The sequence below is a fragment of the Epinephelus moara genome, chromosome 18 (assembly GCF_006386435.1).
Source record: "Epinephelus moara isolate mb chromosome 18, YSFRI_EMoa_1.0, whole genome shotgun sequence".
Taxonomy (NCBI): domain Eukaryota; kingdom Metazoa; phylum Chordata; class Actinopteri; order Perciformes; family Serranidae; genus Epinephelus; species Epinephelus moara.
Window position 1 is genome coordinate 10,681,315 of NC_065523.1, and position 24,038 is coordinate 10,705,352.

The following is a 24,038-nucleotide window of genomic DNA, read 5'->3' on the forward strand; positions in this document are numbered from 1 at the left end:
AATAAATAATAATAATAGTAATAATAATAATAACTTTTAAAAAATGTACCCATGTCTTTATTAGCCTAATATGTCATGTGTAGCAGAGTTGACGGGACCACTTGCCAATTTTACTGTTAAATTAATCTATTAGTCACTATTCTATTGGATCATTTTATTATTTACCATTTTATTTATGTTTATTATGGTTTTAATTATTTTCCCAGTGTGACCGGTCTGTAACACGAGCGCCCCCTTCAGGCCCCCTGCACACTTGAATGGCGCACCTCGAAATTCGTCAGCAGTCAGATAGCGCCTGTCCTCGTGGTAGGTTGACCTCTTAATAAGCTCTGTTTAAGTTTGTCTTTGTCGCTAAAAGTGTATTGTTTGAGCTCCCACTTTTCACAGCAAGTGTCTGTGTGAATTCTACGTTGGTCGTATGTACTTTGTTCGAGAATAAGGTAGGTTTATTAATAAGTTGCGCACACCGTGACATCGGTGACTTCGCTGGCTAGGTTGTTTTTAATGAGCGACTTCACGTTAGCATCGTTAAAATCACCGCGGCGTAACGTTAGTTTGCTAACCAACAGTCGGCTTAAATAATTGTTTAAGCTAGTTACCTCTACGCCGGCTGTGGGAGACCCAATTTAACTCTGCTGCTGTTAGAAGAAATGTTGGTTGGAGCCTCAAACATTAAACAGTGCAAGCTAATATACTGCAGCAACACCTGCATGTGCCATGATTTATGTCTGTGACGTATTGACGGACACACGGGGCTGGAGTAACGTTACAGTTATATCATATATAAGAATACAACTTGTTATGTTGTTTTTGATGTATTTTACACATTGTTTTAAATAAATTAAAGCTTAAAAAGAACGATATCGAGGAAACGACACATTCTCACATGTTTGCAATTTATAATATTGTTATTCTGATTGTTCTGACTGTAATTCTTGGTCTTTTGTGTACACACACCTGTTGCATGTCAAGCCCCCCAAAAGCTAAATTTGTGATTAGTGGTTCTGGGCTATGTAAATAAAACTGACATATCAAGTCAAATCAAAATTTATTATATCTGTCAGTCATGAAAGAGGCTCCTAATGTTTCTTCTATTTGTTTTCCCATGTAAGTTTTTTATTGTGAGTTTTTCCTTATCCCAGTCAAGGGTTGAAAGACAGAGGTGTAGTATACTGTACATATTATAAAACTCGTCATGCATAGTTCTTATTTGTGATTTGGGGTTATAAAAATGAAACTGACTTGAATATGATGTCTTTGTCAGGCAAATCACATATTTCCATTAGATAAACCAAAAGTAGGATTATACGCATGACTTGATTTAGCCCTTACATCCAGGTACTAAAATGGCTGCACAACTTTTCAGTTATATCAAAGGCACCCTCTTGCAACAAGGTAGCCTAGTTAAACTGTCCATGCTTCACACACTGTTTTGGCATGTCAACATGTGTCTCCTGTTGCATTTGATAGAGAATTTTGCATAAATATCAACAGTCTCATTATGTTGCTTCATTACAGCTTTTTGGAGGAGAGATACAGGTGTTTTTGGAAGTGCTCTCGCTGCTGGCCACAAACTACATTAAGCTGGAGTTTCCTGTCCACGCAGTTAGAAACAGCATTGTTTATTCCTCAAGGAGGTATTCTGCTAATATCTTTGTCTTTTTGTGGCTGAAGTTACATTTTTTTGGGGTTGTTATTTGGCACGTGCATTATGATGCTTTCATGCTGTTCCTTGTGCAGTGATAAAAAATAGATACTGATGTCTGAGTAATAAATGTGATGAGCATAATTGGTTTGGCACCTTTGGTTATTGTTTTATTTCATCTCATCTCACTGTAACCAGTCCAAGGGTAATATTGTATGCTGGCTTAAACAAAGTAAACACAGCTAGTTGAGTTCACATAATTGTTTTCTGTAATATCAAGCTACTGATTACTATCTGTATTTTTCCTGTCGATGCAGCTTTGAATGATGGCAGTTTTGTCCAGAATTGACTCTCAGCTTCCACCCTGAAAATCACTGATCTCTTCAGCAAGGTAAGTGCCTGCTGCTTGTGTGAACTACTTGCTGGGAATTCATAGCTGTGTCGTGTCCCAATTCCATACTGCACATTGGAGGCTCCCAGTATTGTGTTCAACTTTGAATATTTAAGTCTAACAATGCCATGCACTGAAGAAACTGGAGGTACAATTCACAGCTGCACAAAAAAAATATAATTGCAGATAGCAGCTAGACAGCTCCAGGAAAATCTTGGAAAACAAAAAATAAGTATTAAGTCTTTGGTGAACTTTGAAGTGAAATTGGTGGTGGCAAACTGGTAAAGGATGTTGATTTCTTATACAATAACTTCAAAAACAGTACACGATAAATATTAGTATATTGTGCTACTGAGTACAGTTAATAGGTAGTATAGAATTTGGACACAATCTTGGCTGTGTTTAGTCTGTGTTTATGTGCTTGTAAATATGGCTGCTGACACTGCCGGCTGTTTTTGTTGCCCTTTTGTTGCTGCTGCTTTCTGCTGTTATGAATGTGCAGATTGCAGTGGTGTCAATTCTGAATTAATTTGCTGTTGTGAGTGAGCTAATTTTCCTCTGGCTGTGGTTTGGCACGTATATTATGATGCTTTCATCCTGCTGACTTTTGCTGTGATCAACTATGATTAAGGATGTTTGAGTAGCAAGTATTATGGGCTGGATTGGCTTGCATTGTGTTCCCCTCCAGTTTGTTGTTGTTGTTGTTGTTGTTTTGTAACCAGCCCTGAGGCTAAGTGTGATACTCTGTGTTGGCTCTTGGGATGTAAACATTGGTGTTGTTGTTGCCAAATAGTTATTTTCTGAAATATTTGGACAATATTTACAGTTCTGCTTAATAATGCCTCTTCATGTCTGAGGCAAATTGCTGTGTCTGTGCTGCTTGGAGCTGTGTGGTTCTTCCTAAAGTTGACTCACAGCTGATGCTCATCAATCACTTATTCATGTCAACAAGGTGTTATTGGTCGTGCTAACATGCAAATTGTGAGTTCGTGTCTTGGCTCTGTTTAGTTATTGTTTGTAATATGCTTAGAAATATGGATGCTGACACCGCTGGTTGATTTTGTTGCTCTGTGCAGATCTGCTTGTGTTTGATTATTTGGTGTCTGCTGCCTGTCAGTTGGAGCCCTTATGCTGCTGTTTTGTATGTGCAGTATCAGTGGAATTAATTGTGGATTAATTACCTTGTTGTGTCTGTTCTACAGTAATCTTCTTTTGCTTGTTTTGCATGTGTACTGTGATGCTTTTGTTAATGCAGTGATGTAATATAAATACTGATGTTGAATAATGTGTGTTATGTGTAAGGGAGTACATCTCAAGTTTCATCATGATTCAATATTATATCGACTCTTTAGACTGATATGATATTTGCTGATATCACAAAGTCTGCCACAAGATGATTTCAATTTGATTAAATTTAGGGTCCTGCTATCAATATGAGACAATATCAGTAAATATCGTCATTGTCTTTTTCTTGGCCACTCGCCTTTGTTTGTCTGTTGCAAGGCCATCAGCACTGTTTGAATGTTTAGGAAGGACAGAAATGGTGACACAGACACGCCATGGGAATTTCAAAATAAAGGTGTGTCTTTAAGATGATGATATGTATCAATGTTTTGACTTAGCATTGATGATATTAGATTGTTGATCAGAGTCAATGTAGCGATACAGATCTATGTATTGTTACACCTCTAGTCATTGGCTGGATTGATTTTGTTTTTTCCTTGTTTCCTCTCACTGCTTGCTTGCTCACTGAAACCAGTCTGATGGTTGAGGTTATTTTTCACACTTGCTTTAGGGATGGAAATGTGACTTCTGTCTCAGACAAAGACTCATTTACAGAATTATTTTCTGAAATATTTACTGGAACTCATACAGCTTAGGTAGTCGCATTCATATTTTCTCACTCTAACCCTAAGCATGAGAGAACTGTTTCAACTCAATCAGCGTCTTCATGTGATAGTGTGATTCACTGGTCATTATAGTTGAGGCTTAATTGTTGACCTTCTGTTGTATGGTTTACACTGCTGCTCCGCTGCCAGTCTGAAGCTCACAGCCATGTACTTATGATCATCTGCTGCTTATCAACACTGCCTAATATTTTAGAGGAAACAATTGTGTGACTCAAACCATGTTTTTTGTGAATTTAATGTGTATAATTTAATAACTATCTGCTGCATAGCTGACAGATTATAGCTCTCTGCAGCATGTCAGGTGAAGTGGTGGGTTCACTTTTATCCGTCTTAGTTCATAGTAGACTGTTCCCTTTTAATGGCTAGAAACATTTTGTTGTAGCACACAGTGCCCAAGGTCTTAGTGTCAACTTTGAACATATACCGTATTCATGTAATCATCCATTCTGTGAGAGTTTGCAGATTGAAATAATAGATTGTCACATTCATTATATCACGGTACGATGTGAGAGCATGTTTAACATATAGATTGAGATGACAGATGATTCCAAAAGGCCCTTGAGATGACCTTGTTCTTTATTAAAGGGTAGTGTAACAATGGAAATACATGTGATACGTTTTTATGGTTTTCCCTTTTTAAAATCCCAGTCAAATTACATGATGATCAATGGAGCAGGAAGCCTCAGAGCTGCGCACCCAAGGTCGCAGACTTAGAAAATCCACAGACAACATGTCAGTGGTTTGATCACAAAATTGTCTTAATCATTTATCTCTCAATTGAAATGGTGGGTACTGAAATGATTTTGAAAAAAAAAGAGAACAATGTCTCAAGTCATAATCAGATTGAGAGGCTACAGTATATTGTCTCCCAGAATTCTTTCACATAGCAACACAGCATTTAAAAATCCTTTAAATAACAATCAACAGGTTAAATTCTTATGTATTAAATACTTTTCAACATTTCTTTTCTTTTTATTAGTATTTTAAGTTTGGCTTACAAAGTCCCAGCAGTAATTTGCTTGTCAGTGTCTTCTCCTTTACATGTCGCTGCCCAAGATATTATTGCACTGATAATTGAGAGTCAACACTCTCAAATACACTATTGGTGTAGAGTTTAATTTTTGCTTAAACCAGAGGCTGAGGGGGAACCACCAGGCATGCCCCTCATTATAGGGGCTAAGTTTTAGAGCCTATAGTGGAAGTCCACTAAGGATGGGGGCTCAGACCTCAGACTCCAGGCTGGATACCCTGCCCCAGGGCTTTGGCACATAGGGACTGTTAACTCTGCGCGCCACCAACACCTGCCTTCGCTCTCTGCTCCCAGAGCCTGGGTCTTCCCTTTTTCCTGTGCCATCATAGGCCCCAAACATATTGTTGTGGTAAACCACCTGCCTTTCATTCATACGAGGCAACATTGCTGCATTATCTGGGCAGTGGCTTGTACAGGGAAACAAGTGGCACATGTCCTTGGAACTGTCATAAAACTGGGACGGTCCCTGGGCCAGTGGCCCCACATACACTGGTAAGTCTGTGTACGAGTTCAGGTAGGTGGAGTAGTGTCTGTGCACCACTGTGGAGGAGGAGCGGCGCAGGGCAGCGGCATTCTGCAGGATGGCTTCCCTGTAAGAGGGCAGCCGGGTGGACTCAGAGTACTTGAGCTTTTGCTTATAGGGGTAGGAGCCCATGTGGGCTGGGTCCAAGTAGGCAGGCTCAGCAGCCAAGGGGTAGCAGGACAGGTTGTGCCCCAGACTGCCATATAGCTTGTGGGGCTTTGGGTTGGCCACTACCACCCGAGGAAACAGGTCAGGCATGTCTACGCGGGTGGAGGATGTGGAAGTGGAGGGCTTTGTTTCATCTACCTGATGGATCCTGTCGTTGCCCCATGTGGCTTTGAGGAATGAGGCGCGGCGGTTTAGTTTGTCCTTCCCCAGGAGTGGTATGTCATCCATTTCAGGCTCCAGGTAGGACTTCATACAGGAGTTGCAGCTTGTGCTGCCGCCTGGATAGTGTCCTGCAGTGCAGGACATGGCAGCAGCAACAGGGGGGTGGTTGTTCAGGAGGTGATTGGCCCTCAACTCAGCAAGGCAGGATCGAGGTTCATCATAGTCACCTCTCGCTCTGGGGTCTGCAGCATCAAACACATAGCTATGGGAGCGCCTCCTCCGGCTCACACAGTCAGGGGGGTAGCTAAACTTCCTTCTTAGTGGTCCTTTGTGCTCCACGTAGATATCTGGCACCTGGAATTCCCTGTAAGGAACAAAAGGGGACGTGGGGTGCCGGGCCTGGTTCTCCACATACAGCCTGCTGCTGTGGTGGGGGTTCGAAGTACTGGGGGGAACAGGGTCCCGCATGGCGATGTGAGGGCTACTGAGGCTGGAGATGGGCAGAGTTCTCTCCAAGACATGCTGAGTGTTGCGGGTGGGCAGCGTGTAGCGGAGCGGGGTGGGTCGGGTCACCACTCGGGGCTTATCCAGGAGCGGCTGGGTGACGGCGTCCCCATAATGAATTGGGAAGGTGGGTGTGAGGGCCCTCTGAGGGTATGGTGAGTGGTTGTCTGTGATGCTGGATATATAGGGCAGCCGGCCATGAGACATGTCTGTGGTGGTCAGTCTGGGTGGCATGCCAACCCGCACATTGTCGCCCCCACGCCTGCTCCAGTTCTCTATTGTTTTGGTGGCATTGTCTAGAGAGTTCTCCACTCTGGCAGAGGACACCATGTCCTTGGCTGTCTTCAGCATTTTTAGCATATTGGCTTGTGTATAGTTGGTCGTGACGTCCGGACTCGGCATGCTCCCATTGCGGTCAGTTTGCTCTACTCCATTGAAGCAGCTGTAGATGCCCTGCAAAGAGACGAAGGGTGAAATCATGATCTTTAAGCCTCATCAGATAACAGAATGAACCAACAATCTACTGAACTCCCAAAGGTTATCAGCAATGTTTTGCTACAGTCATCATGATTAATTTTGGTCAATTTCCGTAAAAATTTCTATTAACTTACTGAGCAAATGAGGCAAAAACAGTCATATGGAAAACTGTCACTGCAGAGAGAGATTCATTGTTGTTCCTGGTAGATTGTGTTTGAAATGCTGTTTGTACACAGCTTGATCTTTAAAACAGCTCAGACATAGAAATGAGTGAGTTGCTGATCATGCACTTACCACATTAGATTCTCCGTTTTTATCCCGCCAGCTTTATTTTACTTTCAAATTGTGAATCTGTTTGGAATACTTAATCTCATCTCTGAGTACTGTCGACACACAGATGAAAGTTTTTTAATGGGGCAATTTAAATTCAATTTCTGAGGGATCACAGCCATCACAATATTTCAGCAAGTATCCATGAAGTCCTCTTTATTGCTTTAAACTCATTTGATTTTACTATCTTTTTTTATTGTTGCTGCCCTTGACCTCTTCTGGTTGTGTACTGATTTGACTTACTGCACTGCCAATATTTCTAAAGCTGTGCTTGAAGGATACCTCAGACGGAGACAGCAGGTTTTACAAGTGCATTTTTTCCGTGCACCAAGGCCATCTCATAAGTATCTATTACATTCTCTGCAACTTCTGTCTGCAGGAAGTGTTTTGCTACTTTGGTTGCATTTAATTAACACAACTCTGTGGATGCTCTAAAATGAGACCTTATCCTTGCACTGTACTGGTAATTACAAAACTTTTACGACTTCAGCTGTTATTTATGGATAAAATGCCAAACGTTTATGGAATCACACAAGTTCTTCTGCCCATGTTGTTGCAGTTACGTCTTTAATGTCACAGACTAAATATTAAGATTTTGTATGAAGTATTGCTGCTGTAATTCATATGTATGAATGACTTACTCTACTGATGGCTAGGAGGAAGTCCAGGCGCTCTGATTTGCGGACTGAATGTCGGAGTTTCCAGTAGAGCAAATGTTCCCAAGCAAAAACCAGCAGGCTCAGGCCCATGGCCACAAGCAGCATGTAGAAGACGCCCGCCATGTTGTCAATGTCCAGCTTACTGCTCATCACCTCTTTCTTCTCATTACGGCAGATGCCTGTGAGCCATACGGTCTGCAGCTTCTGAGTGTCACCTGTGAGTGAGGAGCACAGAATACAGACTTAAGCCTGCTTTGCATAACACTAGTATTATTTGGGGACTCAGAGTGAGTAATGAAACACCCTCCAACCTATCATGAATGCATTTGCATGGGATAATGAAATTCTCTCAAATAAACAACACCCCAGATACAACTGTCAAAGGTTGCACAGTTCCTCTGTTTGTGATGTAGTGAATCCAAAACCAATCCTGATCACTCACTCAGTTATTTTTTCTTTTAAGTAGACAGCAGCTGTTCTTTTAGAGGAAGAAAAACAAACAATAGCTGCTACAAATTTATAATTAAAAAAAAAGTAGTATAAAGCAATAGTTACCATCTTTTTAGCTTGGGACCCCTTAAAACAAAACTACTGTATGTCTACTTGTGACTACTTGACAGCAGTTATGTGTACTGGTTGTGACCAGTTAAAAGACTGAAAGGGTAAAATTAACCTGTAGTTCACAAGCAAGAAAGCAAATATTACAGGCAAGTCTGAAAAAACAACTTTTGATTAACCCGCAGTTTTGGAGGTAACATAATGCTGACCGGATTATAATTTCAACTAAAATAATGAGGAAATGTTGTTGATTAAAAATATCTTGCAAGTTGCAAAACTGTTGATGCAGGATGTATCTAATATATTTTAATTGTTTCCTGCCCAAATATCCAGTCTTGCAATAAAATATTGTAATTTAGTAATATAGTTGAATGATAACGATTATTATCTTGATATAATTTCCTTGACAGAAATAAATGTTGAGTAAATGTTTGAGAAATCGTCCATTAAAGTAAAGCACCCATAGAGCACCCATACACACATAGAGGTGGGTGGTAATGCGCCATAAATGTCAGTGTCCACCCACCATTTACCAGAAGAAGACGTAGTAATTGTTAGAAGAAGACAAGACCTGCCACTAATGCGTATAAAGTTACAACAACAGTCATCATGCAATAATGGTATTTTTAGTATGATTGTTTTGGCGGGGGGTAACGGCGCTGGGCTACCACACGATTGAATTTGCCACATAGAGTTAGCTACAGTAGCTGCATAGTCAACTCCTCTCATGCTGATGGTAAGTTAGCAAGTTTACTGACTACCTGGCTATTTCATTAGAGTGATATGACTTGGCATGGCTAAAGGTGACATGAATAAAACTTTCATACATTTCCTTATCAGTAAATATGATTTCTGCCTCAGTCATGGCAGATAGATTTTCATCCACAATGAATGACCCGACATACCTTCACAAAGTCTGTCTTTTGCTACATTGAAATTACATACTGTGAGTTTAAAGTGTGTACAGACTGTACTGACCACTGTCTATTTATTTTGTATCCATTGTCGGCTTAAACACCTACAAAATGTTTCAAACCAACTTCACAAAGTTTGACATGCTCCTGACAAGAATTATGATTTCTTTGTCTATTTATTGTTTTATTTGTTGGCAGTATTTTGATTATAATTGTTTTGAATCTATCTAGATTTGTGAAATGTTCTGCTGTCTGACTAATGTTTGTAATTTTCTAACAAAAAATATGAAATTATTTGAACCACTGTTAAACTATATGATTTCTTCAACCTTTACTCAGGAGCAAAAATCCGCCTTTAGGCCAGAAAAAAGTAATGATTTGACTTTTTTAGCCTGACAATTATCAATATCCCCTGATATGAAAATTCTCATCGCAGTAACATTTTTAGCCATATTGCTATATAAACGTTTTCTGCTTTCCCATCTTCATTTAATTTTGCCAGTAACAAATACGGCAGTCTTGCTCAAGATTAAGCTACTGATGACCTTCTTAGATACTGAATGTCTCAGGTAATATAAGCCCCTCATAGAAAATAAGTATTTTATTTATTTTATTAATTTCTGTTTTAGTTTGGTTGTGTATTCCACAAAAATACACAAAAATCCAGGTCACACAATTTGCTGCTGATGGTCTCTGTAAGAAGTATAATATCATAGCACTTTGTGTGTGGCCTCCCAGTGGAAAAAAATATGCAATGTGCTGTATTATTCCTGTTACCATCTATTGCATATTTCTACCAAAGGTGACCAGGCCTTTGGTGGAGGCATCGTCACCACCCGAGGAATTGTAATATTTTGAATCACCTCTTGAAACTTTGTTTTATTGACATGCATTTGTGATGTCTCTCTTATTTATATGATTTCAGTCAGTCAGTGGACAAAGTGCAGATCCAGTTATTTTCTGTGAAATTCAGCATCTCTTGTATATATATGAAAAATTTACCATCAGCCAGGAACTGGAGCAGGGCCAGGTCGATGGGTCGTTTCCAGCGTGAATCCTTCTGCAGGGCGATGCCATAACCAGTGGTGGCAAACACTTTCCCACTGCCAATGGTCACCAGCTTGCAGCCCTCGTCTTTGCCAGCCATGTAATTCAGCACAGCAGCATCATAGATAAAGGCATCCAGTTTCCTAGCGGGGTAAAGAAAATGATTCTTACTCAGATGGCCATTATATAACTGTTTGGCTCCGCTTTGGCTCTCAGTTCCTCAGTAAATATATTTTACGAGCCTTGGCTGACACCTACCCTGTTTTGAGGCTGTTAAGGGCATCCTCCACTCCCTTCTGGTTGTATTTGACCATGTGGGAGTGCATCTCGGGGTAGTTACTCCTTATGTTGCGTTCTGTGCTGCCATTTGGGACTGTACCAAAGCGGAACGGAGGGTACTGCTCCTGTGGCTTTTGAAACTGTCAAGAGGGGTAGAATAAGGATTGAGAATAACAAAAGTGACCTGTGGTATTGATTATTTCACATATAATTGACTATATAATCAAATTCAGTTTGTCCCAGTATCCAGATGGTTGTTTTTTGTCTTTATTACTGTGCTCTTTTCATTCATTTAGGAGCACCATACAAGCTGTCAGGCCAGGATAAAAAAGCTCTGAGATATTTATACAATGACTTTCACCACCTTGGCCTTTATAGGATTTCTGACTCCCAAGTGCTTCTGTGCTAGTTATCCCGCAAATTTAAAGACCAAACAGTCAGACACTGTGTCCAAAGAAACCCAAATATCCTTCATCCTTTCCCTTTCTGCATTAAGAAATGAACATTTTATCCTTTTGCTTTTGGCAGTACTATATGCATTTAATTAGCTTTGAGGACAGAAGTGAGAGGAGGTGGAAATACAATCGACAAAATTGCACTTTTTCATTAACCTTATGCAAATGTGTTCTTAGTACATTAGCAAAGGGACAATTTGAGCTAAAGTTTGTGTATTAGAAAATCTTTGGACATCTTAAAAATGAGACAGACCTCTTCTGCATTTTGATATCAAATCCTAAAGGGGCAGTTCACTCCAAAAATGAAAAATACATAATTCTCTTACTTGTAGTGCTATTTATCAATCTAGATTGTTAAGCGTTGGTATGAGTTGCAGAGTGTTGGAGATATTAGCTGTAGAGATGTACAGCTAATGCAATTTAATGTAACTAGATGGCACTCAGCTTGTGGTGCACAATAGACAAAAAAAAACTTCTGAAAAACTCAACAGCAATGGTTTCATATGGGATTGTTTTCTTGCTACTAAACTACACCTGCCAACCTTATCACCACACAGAAGGAAGCATGCATCTACTGCTAGCTCACCTAGCACTACTGAGCTAGCTAACATTACAGCTCAGCCATTCATTTTTATATCTTGTGCTGTCCCAAGCACCAACCTGTTTTACATGAGTAGATGCACATTTCCTTCTTTATGGTGATACGATTATCTTGACTAAGTGGGTCACAATTTTTAGAAAAAATAAATTGCTGTTCAGTTTTTCAAGGTATTTGTAATTGATTGGTAATTGATTAGTAATGGTGTAACGATCCATCGATCTGGATTGATATATTGAGTCAATGATCAACGATCCAATGTCATTAATGCAAAGTAAAAACATTGATCCATATCATTAGGTTATGCCTTTGTTTTGAAAGCCTGTGTCACTGTCAAACAGTGCCAGGCAGATAATAGCAAGCAGTCCAGAGAAAGATGATGAGGATAATGTTTTTTTGCACAGGAATAAATCAGCAGTGTGGAAACATTTCTGTTAAAACTAAAAGGTTTTGCAGTGCTACAGCAACATCCTGCTACTTTGACCTTGACGCCTGAGAGGGAACACTGATCATTTGCAAGACCAAAAGCTGCCTTTAGAGACTTTTAATTTTTCCTTACATCCCTAAATGTAGCTTAATTAGGTGAAGCTACCTCACTATATCTGAACACCATGCCACTAAAACATTTTATGCATACACCTTACTGCACTATAGGCTATAGGACGGAGATGTAGTGTGTCAGGCACAAATGGAAGATTGAAAGAGATTGGACGATGTCAGAGTTCACATGATGTGTTACCCCATCACAAGGACTTATAAGTGAAGTGTCTATTCTGTAGCGATGAGGTAATCATGTGCCTTTACACAGCACAGTGTCCTTAGAGCATCTCTGCTCGTCGTCATCACTCTCTCCTCTGATACAAGGTCACTCTCTGTGACTTCATCTTGTACCTCATTTACATTTACTTAACCTGGAGGGTTCTGCACAGCTGGACAAACAGCAGTCCATTCCTGCATTCCCTCCATGCTGTTATGCAGAATGCTGTTCAATAATCTATGGACTCGCTGTCAAAATTGCTCAGTTTCTTTCTCTGCATAGCGAGGCGTTAATGTATAATGAGACGAGAATTGTAAATGACTTTGCCAGAATCATAATGAGCAGTGGACAGCTTGGTCTTTTCCCCAAATGCCTCTTTAATCCCTTCAGTTGCCTGCGAGCAAAGATTCTACAAACCATTTCTTGTGCTGCCGGTTTAACATGGATTTCCTTGTCAATACTCCTATAAAACACATCCTCAGGCCACACAAATATGCATAAGATAATACCAAAAATTTTAATCACCGTCTGCCCAGAAAATCCACTTGTGTATTACATTTCATAGGCTTTTCACCGACATCCCCATCTAAAGAATCTGGGGATGTAATTCAATTTCACCAATTACTGTATGAACTCTTATATTTTGCTGGGAAAGTGAAAAGTCACAGCCATGACATTGACACTTCTGGATATTTGCCTTTCACAGCTCTACCTCACACTGTTTACACACTCGAAATAGACCACTTTGTGTTTTTCCTAAGCTGTACATCAAACACAACAACGTGCCTGACAACACACACATAGGACTGTCAGTGACAATGACAGAGCTCTGTACCTTTTTGTCACTCAGTCCAGAGACCGTGTCGATATACTGTTCCTGGATCATGAAGGCTGCTAGGTTGGCTGTGTAGGAAGCCAGGAAGATGACAGCAAAGAAAGCCCAGACCAGAACCATGATCTTACTGGTGGTGCCCTTTGGATTCTCAATGGGGACAGAGTTGTTGAAGACGATTCCCCACAGCAGCCACACTGACTTTCCAATTGTGAAGGTGGGACCTCCGGGATCTAGAAATGGAAAAAATAAGAATTTTGCCCATATAATGTTTCCAAAAACAACTAAAACTACTTGGTTAAAGTGGGTGAAAATCACCTTTGAGGTTAGAAAAAAAACGTCCTTGACTGTTAGTGGGAGACAAGATGCTAACTGCGCTCACTTGTGAAGTGGTCCCATGCCTTGTATGCTTAGCCTGCCAGTTTAACTCTCATGCTACTGTCACTATGTGGATGCCTGCAAGAGCTCACTTGTAAGGAAACAAATGTAGATTTGAACAAACGACCAAAGCTCGAGTTGTCAGTGCTACTTTGTATATAGGTGTTGTTGGTATAGTATTTTAATGCAGATGGGAATATGTCAGTGTTACCATTATATTGAAGAGATCTTACATCCTTAACTTGAAGTCAGATGTCAGCAGACTGACTTATGGAGGACAATAACACACAAAAACAGTGAAGCAGCGGTTTTGTTTAGTCGTCTGAAACAGGTAAAACGTAGATACATGTCATACAACAGATTTGATGTCTTTTTTTGACCTTGCTATAAATTTTGGCAACTTATATGCATAACATCCTAAAATACATACAAAGACAAGAAGCCAAGTCATAAACAAAGCCCCTTTGGCCTTTCTTCATCCATTATAAGATGATATTATATAGACCACATGGCTCCGAAATGAAACTGCAGTATCTCAATTTTCCAGGCATTGATCCAATATGTGGGCACTGTAAATAGGCTTGGATTTCAGATGTTCTATGAATCCTCTCAAGACCCTTAAGACGTCAGTGTTTGTCCCCTCTTTATGTGGAAGTTCAATGATGCCAGTATTAAATGAATTTATTCAAGTACATTTTTTTTTCCTGCATTATGTAAAAAGAGAAACTATTATTTTTGTTTTAATGTTTGAAAATGCATCTTGACTGCTAATTTGAAATGAAAGTAAAAACTCTATTGACAAATAATTCGGTTTACCTTGCCATAATGACAAGTACAAATACAGTATTTGAGTTAATGTACTCTGATACATCCCACCATAAATATTGGCTTAAATGTAGTAACTGTCATTATTATGCACATTTAATGTGCAAACCTACTTTTAATATTGTTTATAGCAGAGAAAGCAGACTCATGGCTGTGAGTCAATCTAAACATGGACAAGGTGTGTAGTGCTACTTCAGTTAGACCAGTGACAATAGTCTGAGACACAGTCTGTAGCCTGGAAATAGCAGAGTCAGTTGCTCCATGCTGTCATCTCTCATATTTCTCTTAGCGTTAGTGTTCTCTCTAGCGAACTGTCTACACATGTTAAGCAATTGATTTGACTGGCTCATCTGAGTGAAGCTATTGCTGTAATAATGTAATGCTGTAATAGGGATGCACCGAAATGAAAATTTGTGGCCGAAGCCGAATATAATTAAACGCTTGGCCGAATACCGTTGTTTAGCTTTTCATTAGTTTTTGCAGATGAACCCCCTCCAGATTAGTGTTGTCACGGTACCAAAATTGGGACCCACAGTACGATACCAGTGAAAGTATCACGGTTCTGAGTAGGGATGGGAATCGAGAATCGGTTCCTGTTAAGAACCGGTTCCAACTGGTCCAATTCATCGACATCATTAGCCTTTATGCTTAATGATTCCCTTATCGATTCTTTTCATTACGCCGAATCTATGCTCGTCAGTCAGCAGCCTGTTCAACAACAAAGAAGACGTAATGGCGGAGAGGCAGAAGCGGTCAAAACCGTAGCTTCACTTCACGCTGTTGTTAGCCTCCCTGGAGCTGCTAGCCCACTGTGGAGCTTCGGCGCATCCCCGCTCCAGGTGGACGGTGGGCGGGGCGCTGTTGTTGTTAGCCTCCCTGGAGCTGCTAGCCCACTGTGGAGTTTCGACGTATCCCCGCTCCTGTTGTCGGATTTCATGGGAACACCAAGGATGGTAAGATGAGGGCAGTTGAGTTGATTTGTTGTTATAATATGCTGGGCTAGCTGCGTTAGCTGCCTCACCTGAGTTAGCTGCACTAGCTGCGTGGTGTTGACACACTCAGGCCGGGGATGCTTTTTTTCAAATCTTTCTCACCATCTTTCTAAACTAGACCATGGCTTTAAGGTTCATAATAAAACGTTCTGAAAGCAGATGTATTGGGTTACAAACAACAGGAGGTGATAGCATTAATTCACAGGAGGAATCGATAAGTGAATCGATAAAGAATCGGATCGATAAGCAAAATCGATAATGGCATTGATATCGATAAAATCCTATCAATTCCCATCCCTAATTCTGAGTAGTATCATGATACCACAGCGAAAATGAGGCAGATATGCCTTTTGTCATTTATAAAAAGATAAATCACTTTGCTATAATACATCAATGATATTTCAATGGAATAAATTACTTACTGACTTATTCATACTTCAAAAACAGCATCAATAAGTGATTAACATAGGGGGGATCAAAATAAAATAAATTAATAAAATAAAAATCAACCAGCCACCCTCCTCCCCTGACAAGTAAAGAACAGTCCCTTCAAGAACAGTCCCTAAAATGCAGTGAGGTTTGTGGACCGTTACCTGCCACAAAGAGTAATGTGAACGGCTCATTTCTCCTCTGACACGTTACATACCTGTGTGCTGCCACGGCTCGGCTGTCCAGGTACTTTTGGGCAGTCATGACGCCAAGAAGAGGACATTATTGGAGCCGGAATTCTCCGTTGCCGGTAAGCCTTATCTTGCGCCGCGGAGCACTATGGCTGCCGTATTGCTGCTGCTGGTTGAAATCTGTACTTGCACAGCATGCTGAATGATTTATTTTGCTCGCACAAAACTAATTTTAGTTGCAAATGCGAGTGCGGTGACGGACGGAGTAAAATATCGCCACACTGCCGACATTTTACTCTGTCTGTCACCGCACGCTGTTTGATTGCGTTATCAAAATACGTCGCTATTATTCGGCCTTGCTTTTCACTTATTCCACCGAATACCGAATGTGTGTTTTTTTGCAATATTCGTCCGAATATATTCGGTTACCGAATATTCGGTGCATCCCTAGTAATACTGGATTAGCTGTGCTTGTGGTCTACTGCTACGACAATTGGAAAAACAGCACTCTGTGAAGATCAATAATTATTCTCAATGATTCATTAAAAATTGGTCATGTGTCTGGATAGAACCACCACTATGTCGGGGGCTGGACTACAGTGTGCTATTTGGTGATGCCCGACTTGGTGGATTTTTGCCACAGAATGGTCAAAATCTTCAACAGACAGATGAGTTTGTGAAAGAGAAAAAAAGAAATCTTCTTTACAGTCTATATCCACAACTCTGATATAGAATGATAAGAAGCATCAGTTTCTGTGTACATACAGTCTTCCAAAAAGAACTATCAACAACAACTAAAAGGAAGGCGAGACTCACCTTTGGCACTGACCAGGCTGCGGTTGTACCCAACTGGACTGCAGTATTCAAAGACGAAGACTGTGATGGCAACGACAGTCAGACACATGACAAACATCATCACCCAGACCGCCGGACTGTACGGTTCTACAGGGACAGAGGACACAGGGCACAATCAGGACAGGAAGAACCCACTGAGACACTCAACATTCAAACTTCATCTGTCGTGGTGATGACGAAAACTGGGCAAACTTAAACAAAGAAACTATTCTACTACTATAATGAACTTGTGTCATAGACGCAAAGTCACCTTGATTCTGTCCCGCAAGTAAAAACCCTAAGACTGATTTCTTTATAGTCAATACTGTAAATAAAAGATTAAATTAGATTAAATTACAACAATTAAATATTTTAAAAAAAATGAACATGATAAAAATGAATTGGAAATTGTTAAACATTTAAAAAATATAAGCATAAAAAAATATGTTTGATCAATTACTATCAAACAGCATATACAATACAGAACACAATATATAAAAAATATATAAAATAAAGATTAAAGTTTTGTTGAATAAAACACAAACAACTGACAACAAAAGCACATCAACACCAAAAAATAAAATAAATATTTATACATAAAATAAGAGGGGAGGTGAGAGAAGAGGAGTGCTTTGCATTGAAGGTCCCCAGCTGGAACAAACCAGTGCCATTGCTATCACAGTAAATTGTGTGTGACTCAACCACTAGGCCTCCACAGTATTGATAGGTGAGGTGAGTAAAGTTTGTTGGGGAAAGACCAAAGACACATGTCTTCATTACTTCAGGGAAGCACTGAGAAGTTTCTCACCTAAAAAGGCAGATGGTGAGACAGTCCCATTACTTCTTGCCACCATCACACTGATCCCTGTCTCCACAAACGGCACGGAGAAGTCAATAATCTCAGAGCGCTCTTCGTTGATGGTCAGCGAGCCAATGGCCATGTCTGCCCGTTTGTAGAACACCTGTGGTGGGAGGAAAGTCAATAGAGATATGTTTTTGGGTGAGATGAAAGAGCGAATGCAGAGTGGATGTTTGTCTTATCATAAATTGGACTCTGCAGCAGTATCTGACATGATACTGGACATCCACTGCTGACCTTTAAGATAAATCTCATCTGTCAGTGAAGTCAACACACTTGGCCTCTGTCCCTGAAGGTGATATACTGTCTGGTTCCTCCAGCGTCCACCCAGCAGCCAGATGGACACAGCTCAAAAGCCCATCCCAGTGCTGTCTTGCCTTTATCCCACGATTGCATTGTGTAAAGCATGATCCACCATCTAATCCGTCTCTAATGCATTTTAAGGTATTGCAGCATATATAGCATAATGCCTATTACATAAGGCATCTGCTGACAAATATTACAAGCAGGAAGTGGAATTAATCACTGCAGGCTAAAGCTCACTAGGGATCTGGCTGAATAGGAAGCGATGCTATTTTTGCTAATGCTTGAACCTCTCTGTACAGTTCAGAGGCCCCTGTGACTGCTCCTCTAGCCTTTTCTGCCATACCACACCACTGTTTATCATACTGATGGAGAGCTGGTAGATTTACAGTCCAGACACTCCGCCTCATGCAAGCCATTAGCTCTCCTATGGAGGTCGATGCCTCATTGAGCACAATAGCCTTCATGTTTTTGAAAAAACAGGAAAAACAGGCCAACTAATGTTGTATCCTCCAACTCCTCAAGAGGAGGGCCGGCCAGAGGATTCTGACTGTGGAGATTATTCACAAGGACACTTACTCCTCCTTTATGTACAATGGTCCCTCCCTCACCCACCACAGTGACCTTGGTACCTATTCATATACTCATTAATCTTGACTTCAAAATTGCTTTTCCTTTTTTTTTTTTTACTGAAGCAAAAGCAAAAAAAAATCTCTTGTCTGAGGCTTTCAGTCTAATTTCAGTTTTATCTACCGTTGGCACACACAAAGTTTTACTCATAATCAGAGTAAATGATTCAACTTTTACTTTTGTGATTGTTTTTTAAATGTAATACCACAGTGGCTCAATTAATGAGCTTTACTCCGATCATAAACAAAAGTAATAAACAAAAAACAATCAGAGCTTAAAGATTTATGTTGATGAAATGACGCCAATTTTGACATGAAGTTGTATATCTTCATGATTGCAAACATAGTACAAAAATGACTGTTAAAGTTAGAAGAAAAATGAGTATAATTTTGCATTTGTAGCCGACTTAGGATTTTGTCAATAGAATCAGATTTGGCTGTTCCCTTTATCCATTTGGAGTTTGAGAGTTTTAAAAGGGTTCTGTGGGATGTTCAGTGTCATAGTAACATTCATTCGCGTAATATAGTAAACAGGCTAACGGCACTAATTACGTTTTTTCCCCTAACACTAGATATCAAATGAAAGCCAGAAACTGTATCGTACTTAGTTGCTGTGAGCTGTAATTAACCACCTCTAATCAGAAGGCAGAAGAGAACGTTATTACAAAGCCTTACAGTAGAGCCCTGCGCGGGACTGTTTTCTTCATCACGCTCCTGCCCGCACCGCTGAACTTCTGACCATAACCGCCCGCAACCGCAATGTGTGTGTTACACTCCCGCCCGCTCCCGCAATGTGTATGTCCACTCCCGCCCTCTCCCGCAAAACTCTGAGAATTTATGCCCGCACAATAATAGAGATGCATTGATTTTGTGTTTTCTCCTGTCCCGCAGGAGAAAACACGTCATTTTATAAGCTATTAATAAAGAGATTCATGGGGTTGTTTGTTTCGTTTCCCTGGTCTGCATGTCTTTTGACGCACTGGTCAGGAAAAGCGCTCCCATTTTGTTGTTTTCATTTAGTTTTTAATGAAATAAAGGCTGTTTCATATTCTATTCTCCTCCTCTGTATTTATTTCTTTTTCTACCTTTATATAATCACGCAGTGATTGAGATTAAGGTCTCTTTTCTAAGAGAGACCTGAATAAAAAAACATTAACGAGATAAAGATAAAGCCTATGCTCAATAACACCGGCATCATCACGCCTCTTTATGTAATTAACAAATGGCAACGAGAGTAGGCTGTGAGTGGCTCAAATAACACTAATAAATAACATAAAATAAACAAAGTTAACGAATGAAATGAATGAATTTGACAAATGAATCACTTGGCCATAATATTGCTGTGGAGGAAGAGAATGTTGCTGACCGACTGCGGTCCCAATCCCGTGCGTCTCTCTTCCAAGATGCGCCCACAGACACTAAAGGCCTGCTCTGAAGGCGCACTGGATGTGGAGATATTGAAGATGAAACACGGCAGCTTTGAGAGCGCTGGGAAGTAGAGGGTTCAGTGCGCCTTCAGACCTTGTTTGAGCTTCTTTTCCACATCATTTGTTAACTCCATCCTGTCGCTATAGGCTACATCCCGATGCCACAGTGTTTTTTTTAGCCGCCCGTTCCCGCCTGCAGCAAAGTTCAAACCGCCCGCTCACGCAAGATTTGGGTCCCAATGCAGCCCTCTACCTTACAGGGCAAAGCCCCTCCTCCTGTGGGCAGCTTCCTCCATGTCCACAGCTGCCAGTACAAAAGAGCAGTGTGACACCGAGAGTGCTCACTCTGCAGCAAAATCTGGGGACCAAAACTTCCTCAGAAGTACACTGTGCACTGACTGGCACAAAGAAACAAACAAAAAACACCCACCACTGACAACTGAGGGGTCTCCACCTGATGATTCAAATCCCCAACATTCAGGGGGCAGCCCTACATTTATGCAGTATATAGTCTTCTCTTAATAAGGTACTGGGATCTTCTGTGTATGTCCAGGTTTTTTTTGTGAGTGATGTGTATGCCGTTCAGCGTTGCCAGGTATACGATAATTATCATATTTGTACGATAATTTGGCCTTCTGTACGATGTACGATCAATAATCCCAAAAAAGGCCAAATGTATGATAATTTGACCATTTCATGAATGTGTGGTTGTAATCAGTATGTCGGAGTTTTTTTTGTGAGCCCTGAAGACATCTGTTCCCATGTGACATGTTTCCAGCCAATCACACTTTGCTTAGCATGAGATATGGGTGACGTTTGTCTCTGAACAATGAGCATGATTGGCTGAATGGTCAGCTGTACCCTCTCCACGAGGCGCTAGGATCCGTCAGGAAGTCGAGCGAGCTCTCCACGAGGCGCTAGGATCCGTCAGGAAGTCGAGCGAGAATGAGATTCAAAACAGAAGGAGAAGAGGAAAAACAGAAGCAAGGAAAATGGAAAATAAAGTAAACACTAGAGTGACTATATTTAAGCAATATCACACGAGAGGGAGTGATGTTGTACTGTATATCGTCACGGCTGTAATCACAGCCGTGACGATATACAACAGGTCAACAGTTCAACAACAGCTTAAACAGCAATGCTGAGTAAGGAAATGTTAATAAAAGGTGATGAAATAAATTATTTAAGTATGTTATGTAGCTCCGCGAAAACAAACATTTCCCCCAGTCCGTTGCCATGCAACGCAGCACACCCGCCAGGAACAAGCTACTTTGTATTTACATTGATCTCCAACTGTGTAACTTCGTCCTGTTCAGCTGATGAAACGTTGGCAAACCTGGATGTTGGCACGGCCGGATTCAGCTTCCACTCTTCCTCATCCTCATCAGTACCTCATCAGATGATCAATTGATAATTCCTGACTGTGTTCGCTTAATTTTTGCTCCTCTCCAGTTTGTCGAGGTCGGCTGATGTTACACAAACACACCTGGAAGTCTGCACAGAAGAGTCCTGGCTTTCCTTTTCCTCGTCCTCTCCTGACGACCACTCATAATTGAATTCAAATGTAATTTTGGGGAAAATATCCATCTTCTTGGTGTAACGCTATAGTGTCAGTTTGCGTCAATGTAGCGAGTGTGACAGCTGGTTAATTAACGGTTGTATTTATATTTATAACACCTGTGAGCGGAGTGGATTTTACTGTTACATGTCCCAGTGATGTTATACTCTATATCAGCACTCATGGAATGCCTCTCGTCCAATCAAATTACTCGGTCGAAACTAACTGTTGTATAATTGCCCATAGCCCATCAGTAGGATTGTTATTTTGGTTATGACGGATGTATGATAATTTCCCTCAAAATACGATAATTTTGAGTCTCTGGTATGATAATCATACATTTCCCACCTGGCACTGCTGGTCAGCATTCAGTTCAGCTTATCCTGCATTGGACATCCACCGAAGAAGCTGCAACAGTGCTAAATCTAACATTTCAATGACCCTAAAGGCACTTGGACATGATCGCCGATTTGCTGACGCCGCAGGGCTCACTGTCGGCTTGACCCAACGCTGATCTCTCCTCCATCTTGCAGTCGGATCTTTAAATTTTTCCGCGCCCTGTCTCTGAAAAGTACCCCGACGTCAGCGTTAACACCAGCTTCCATAGCAAAACAATGACACAGCGGGTATCAAGAGATTTTTAACGCTGGTCATGTGCAAGCACCTTAAGACTTGTATCACTGATCACAGGAATGCTTTAATAGACCTACCCATTTACCTTTTCCCCCAGAAATGTGGATGAATGTTTTGCATCTTGGCAGAGAATATTTCACCTCTGGCTGTGGACAATAATGAGAAGCAGCTAACAGAAATATGACCTGATTCATAATCTTGGCATTATCACTGTGGTCACTGTGGAGTGAAGTGGGACTGCAGCCATGTAAAACTATCTGCTGGTACTTCTTACCTCTCCGATCATCCCGTTCCAAATGCCTCGGACCAGCTTGCCGTGTTTGCCGTTGGTGACCAGGTAGAGGTCGTAGGAAAACTTTATGGTGCGGGACAGCTTCTTCAGGATGTCTATGCAGAAGCCTTTACAGCAGAGTTTAGTGTAGGGCTCAGTGTGACCCACGATACTACAAGCAAAGAGAGAGAGAGAGAGAAAAACAGAGAATGTCACGGTTCTGATGATCACAAACAGCAACATAAGCGTTTTAGGTGAGGCTGATTCTTCAAGGTTTCACGTGGAGGTCAGTGCATACGTTTCTAGCTCTGACTCTGTGAAAACTTGATTCTTTACATTATAGGTTCCTGTTGATGTAGACTGCACAGTTCTCATTGTTATAGATGATGCTATTAAACTCTCATTATATCTTATTAATTGAAAGAAAATCACCAATCATTAATCCAGTAAATTATTTATAGATATATATGGAAATACCAATATAATCAAGGCTCATATTTGAAAAAGAGAAAACAGTGTAATATGAAATATTGAGCATATTTATATGTGTAGGATTGATGTCTGCAGAAAAGATTAATTATAGCCTTCAACAGTCAAAAACATATGTACAAACAAGTTTATGGCATGACTGTAATAATTGAAAACACCTAAATGATATAATGTAATGCAATACAGCAGCCCTCTGTAGAGTAGTCTGGCTTGAATATCAAGGAAGGTGCTTGGCAGATAGACTGAGCCGATATCTTTAGTTCCCAGAGGTGAGTATTTATTTACAGTGCTCTCATTACATGTTTATTTAAATAACAAAAAAATACAAGGAGAATAACTAATTCTGGTCGTGCTGGTCTGTACTGTATCCTGAAACGATATGGCTTTAGGGAAAGATACCACCTGGTAATCCTTGCATTGGAATCTTTCATTCTGTTCACTCACTGCAATGCCAGATGGTCAGTCTCCAACACACATTCGTCCCCCATTAGATAATACTTCAGAGTTTCCAGAGCCCATTTCGCAGCCAAGGACACTGCAACACAAGCTCGTTAAACCAGCAGTTTTTCAGGTCAACAAAAGGAGCATCACACTTCTCAGAGCTCAAGTTATGATCAGATCACTAAGAACTGCTGACCTGGCAGAGAAATTGGGGATGAAGCGGCAGCACCAACCAGTGAAACCCAAGAAGGATTTAACCTTCTTCTTGGTGATTGGTAGAGGATAGGCAGCAAGAGCTTCAGGCCTGCTCACCTGAGGGTGGATTACTCCACCCCCAATTATGTAACCAAGGCATTCCACCTCTGTCTTGGCTAGGGTTGGGACTCGTTAGGATTTTAACGATTCCGATTCCTTACCGATTCCTTCTTAACGGTCCGATTCCTTACCGATTCCTCTTACCGATTACTACATTATATTCATTATACTTGCTATACTTAAACAAGTATATAATAAACACAAATGCAATCATACAAATACAAA

The 24,038-nt window shown here is 40.7% G+C and overlaps 1 protein-coding gene across 1 annotated transcript in view; it reads right to left on the reverse strand.

Moving 5' to 3' along the window:
* Positions 1 to 4,577: 4,577 nt before the first annotated feature.
* grin2ca (glutamate receptor, ionotropic, N-methyl D-aspartate 2Ca) overlaps positions 4,578 to 24,038 on the reverse strand; it is a 76,575-nt gene continuing 57,114 nt past the window's right edge. The window contains exons 5-12 of the mRNA XM_050069098.1: positions 22,572 to 22,740; positions 17,697 to 17,850; positions 16,871 to 16,996; positions 13,243 to 13,472; positions 10,577 to 10,737; positions 10,274 to 10,461; positions 7,782 to 8,014; positions 4,578 to 6,786 (exon numbers count right to left, since the gene is read on the reverse strand). Of these exons, the coding sequence (XP_049925055.1) occupies positions 5,167 to 6,786; positions 7,782 to 8,014; positions 10,274 to 10,461; positions 10,577 to 10,737; positions 13,243 to 13,472; positions 16,871 to 16,996; positions 17,697 to 17,850; positions 22,572 to 22,740 (2,881 nt within the window). The 3' untranslated portion in view covers positions 4,578 to 5,166. The remainder of the gene's footprint in view (positions 6,787 to 7,781; positions 8,015 to 10,273; positions 10,462 to 10,576; positions 10,738 to 13,242; positions 13,473 to 16,870; positions 16,997 to 17,696; positions 17,851 to 22,571; positions 22,741 to 24,038) is intronic.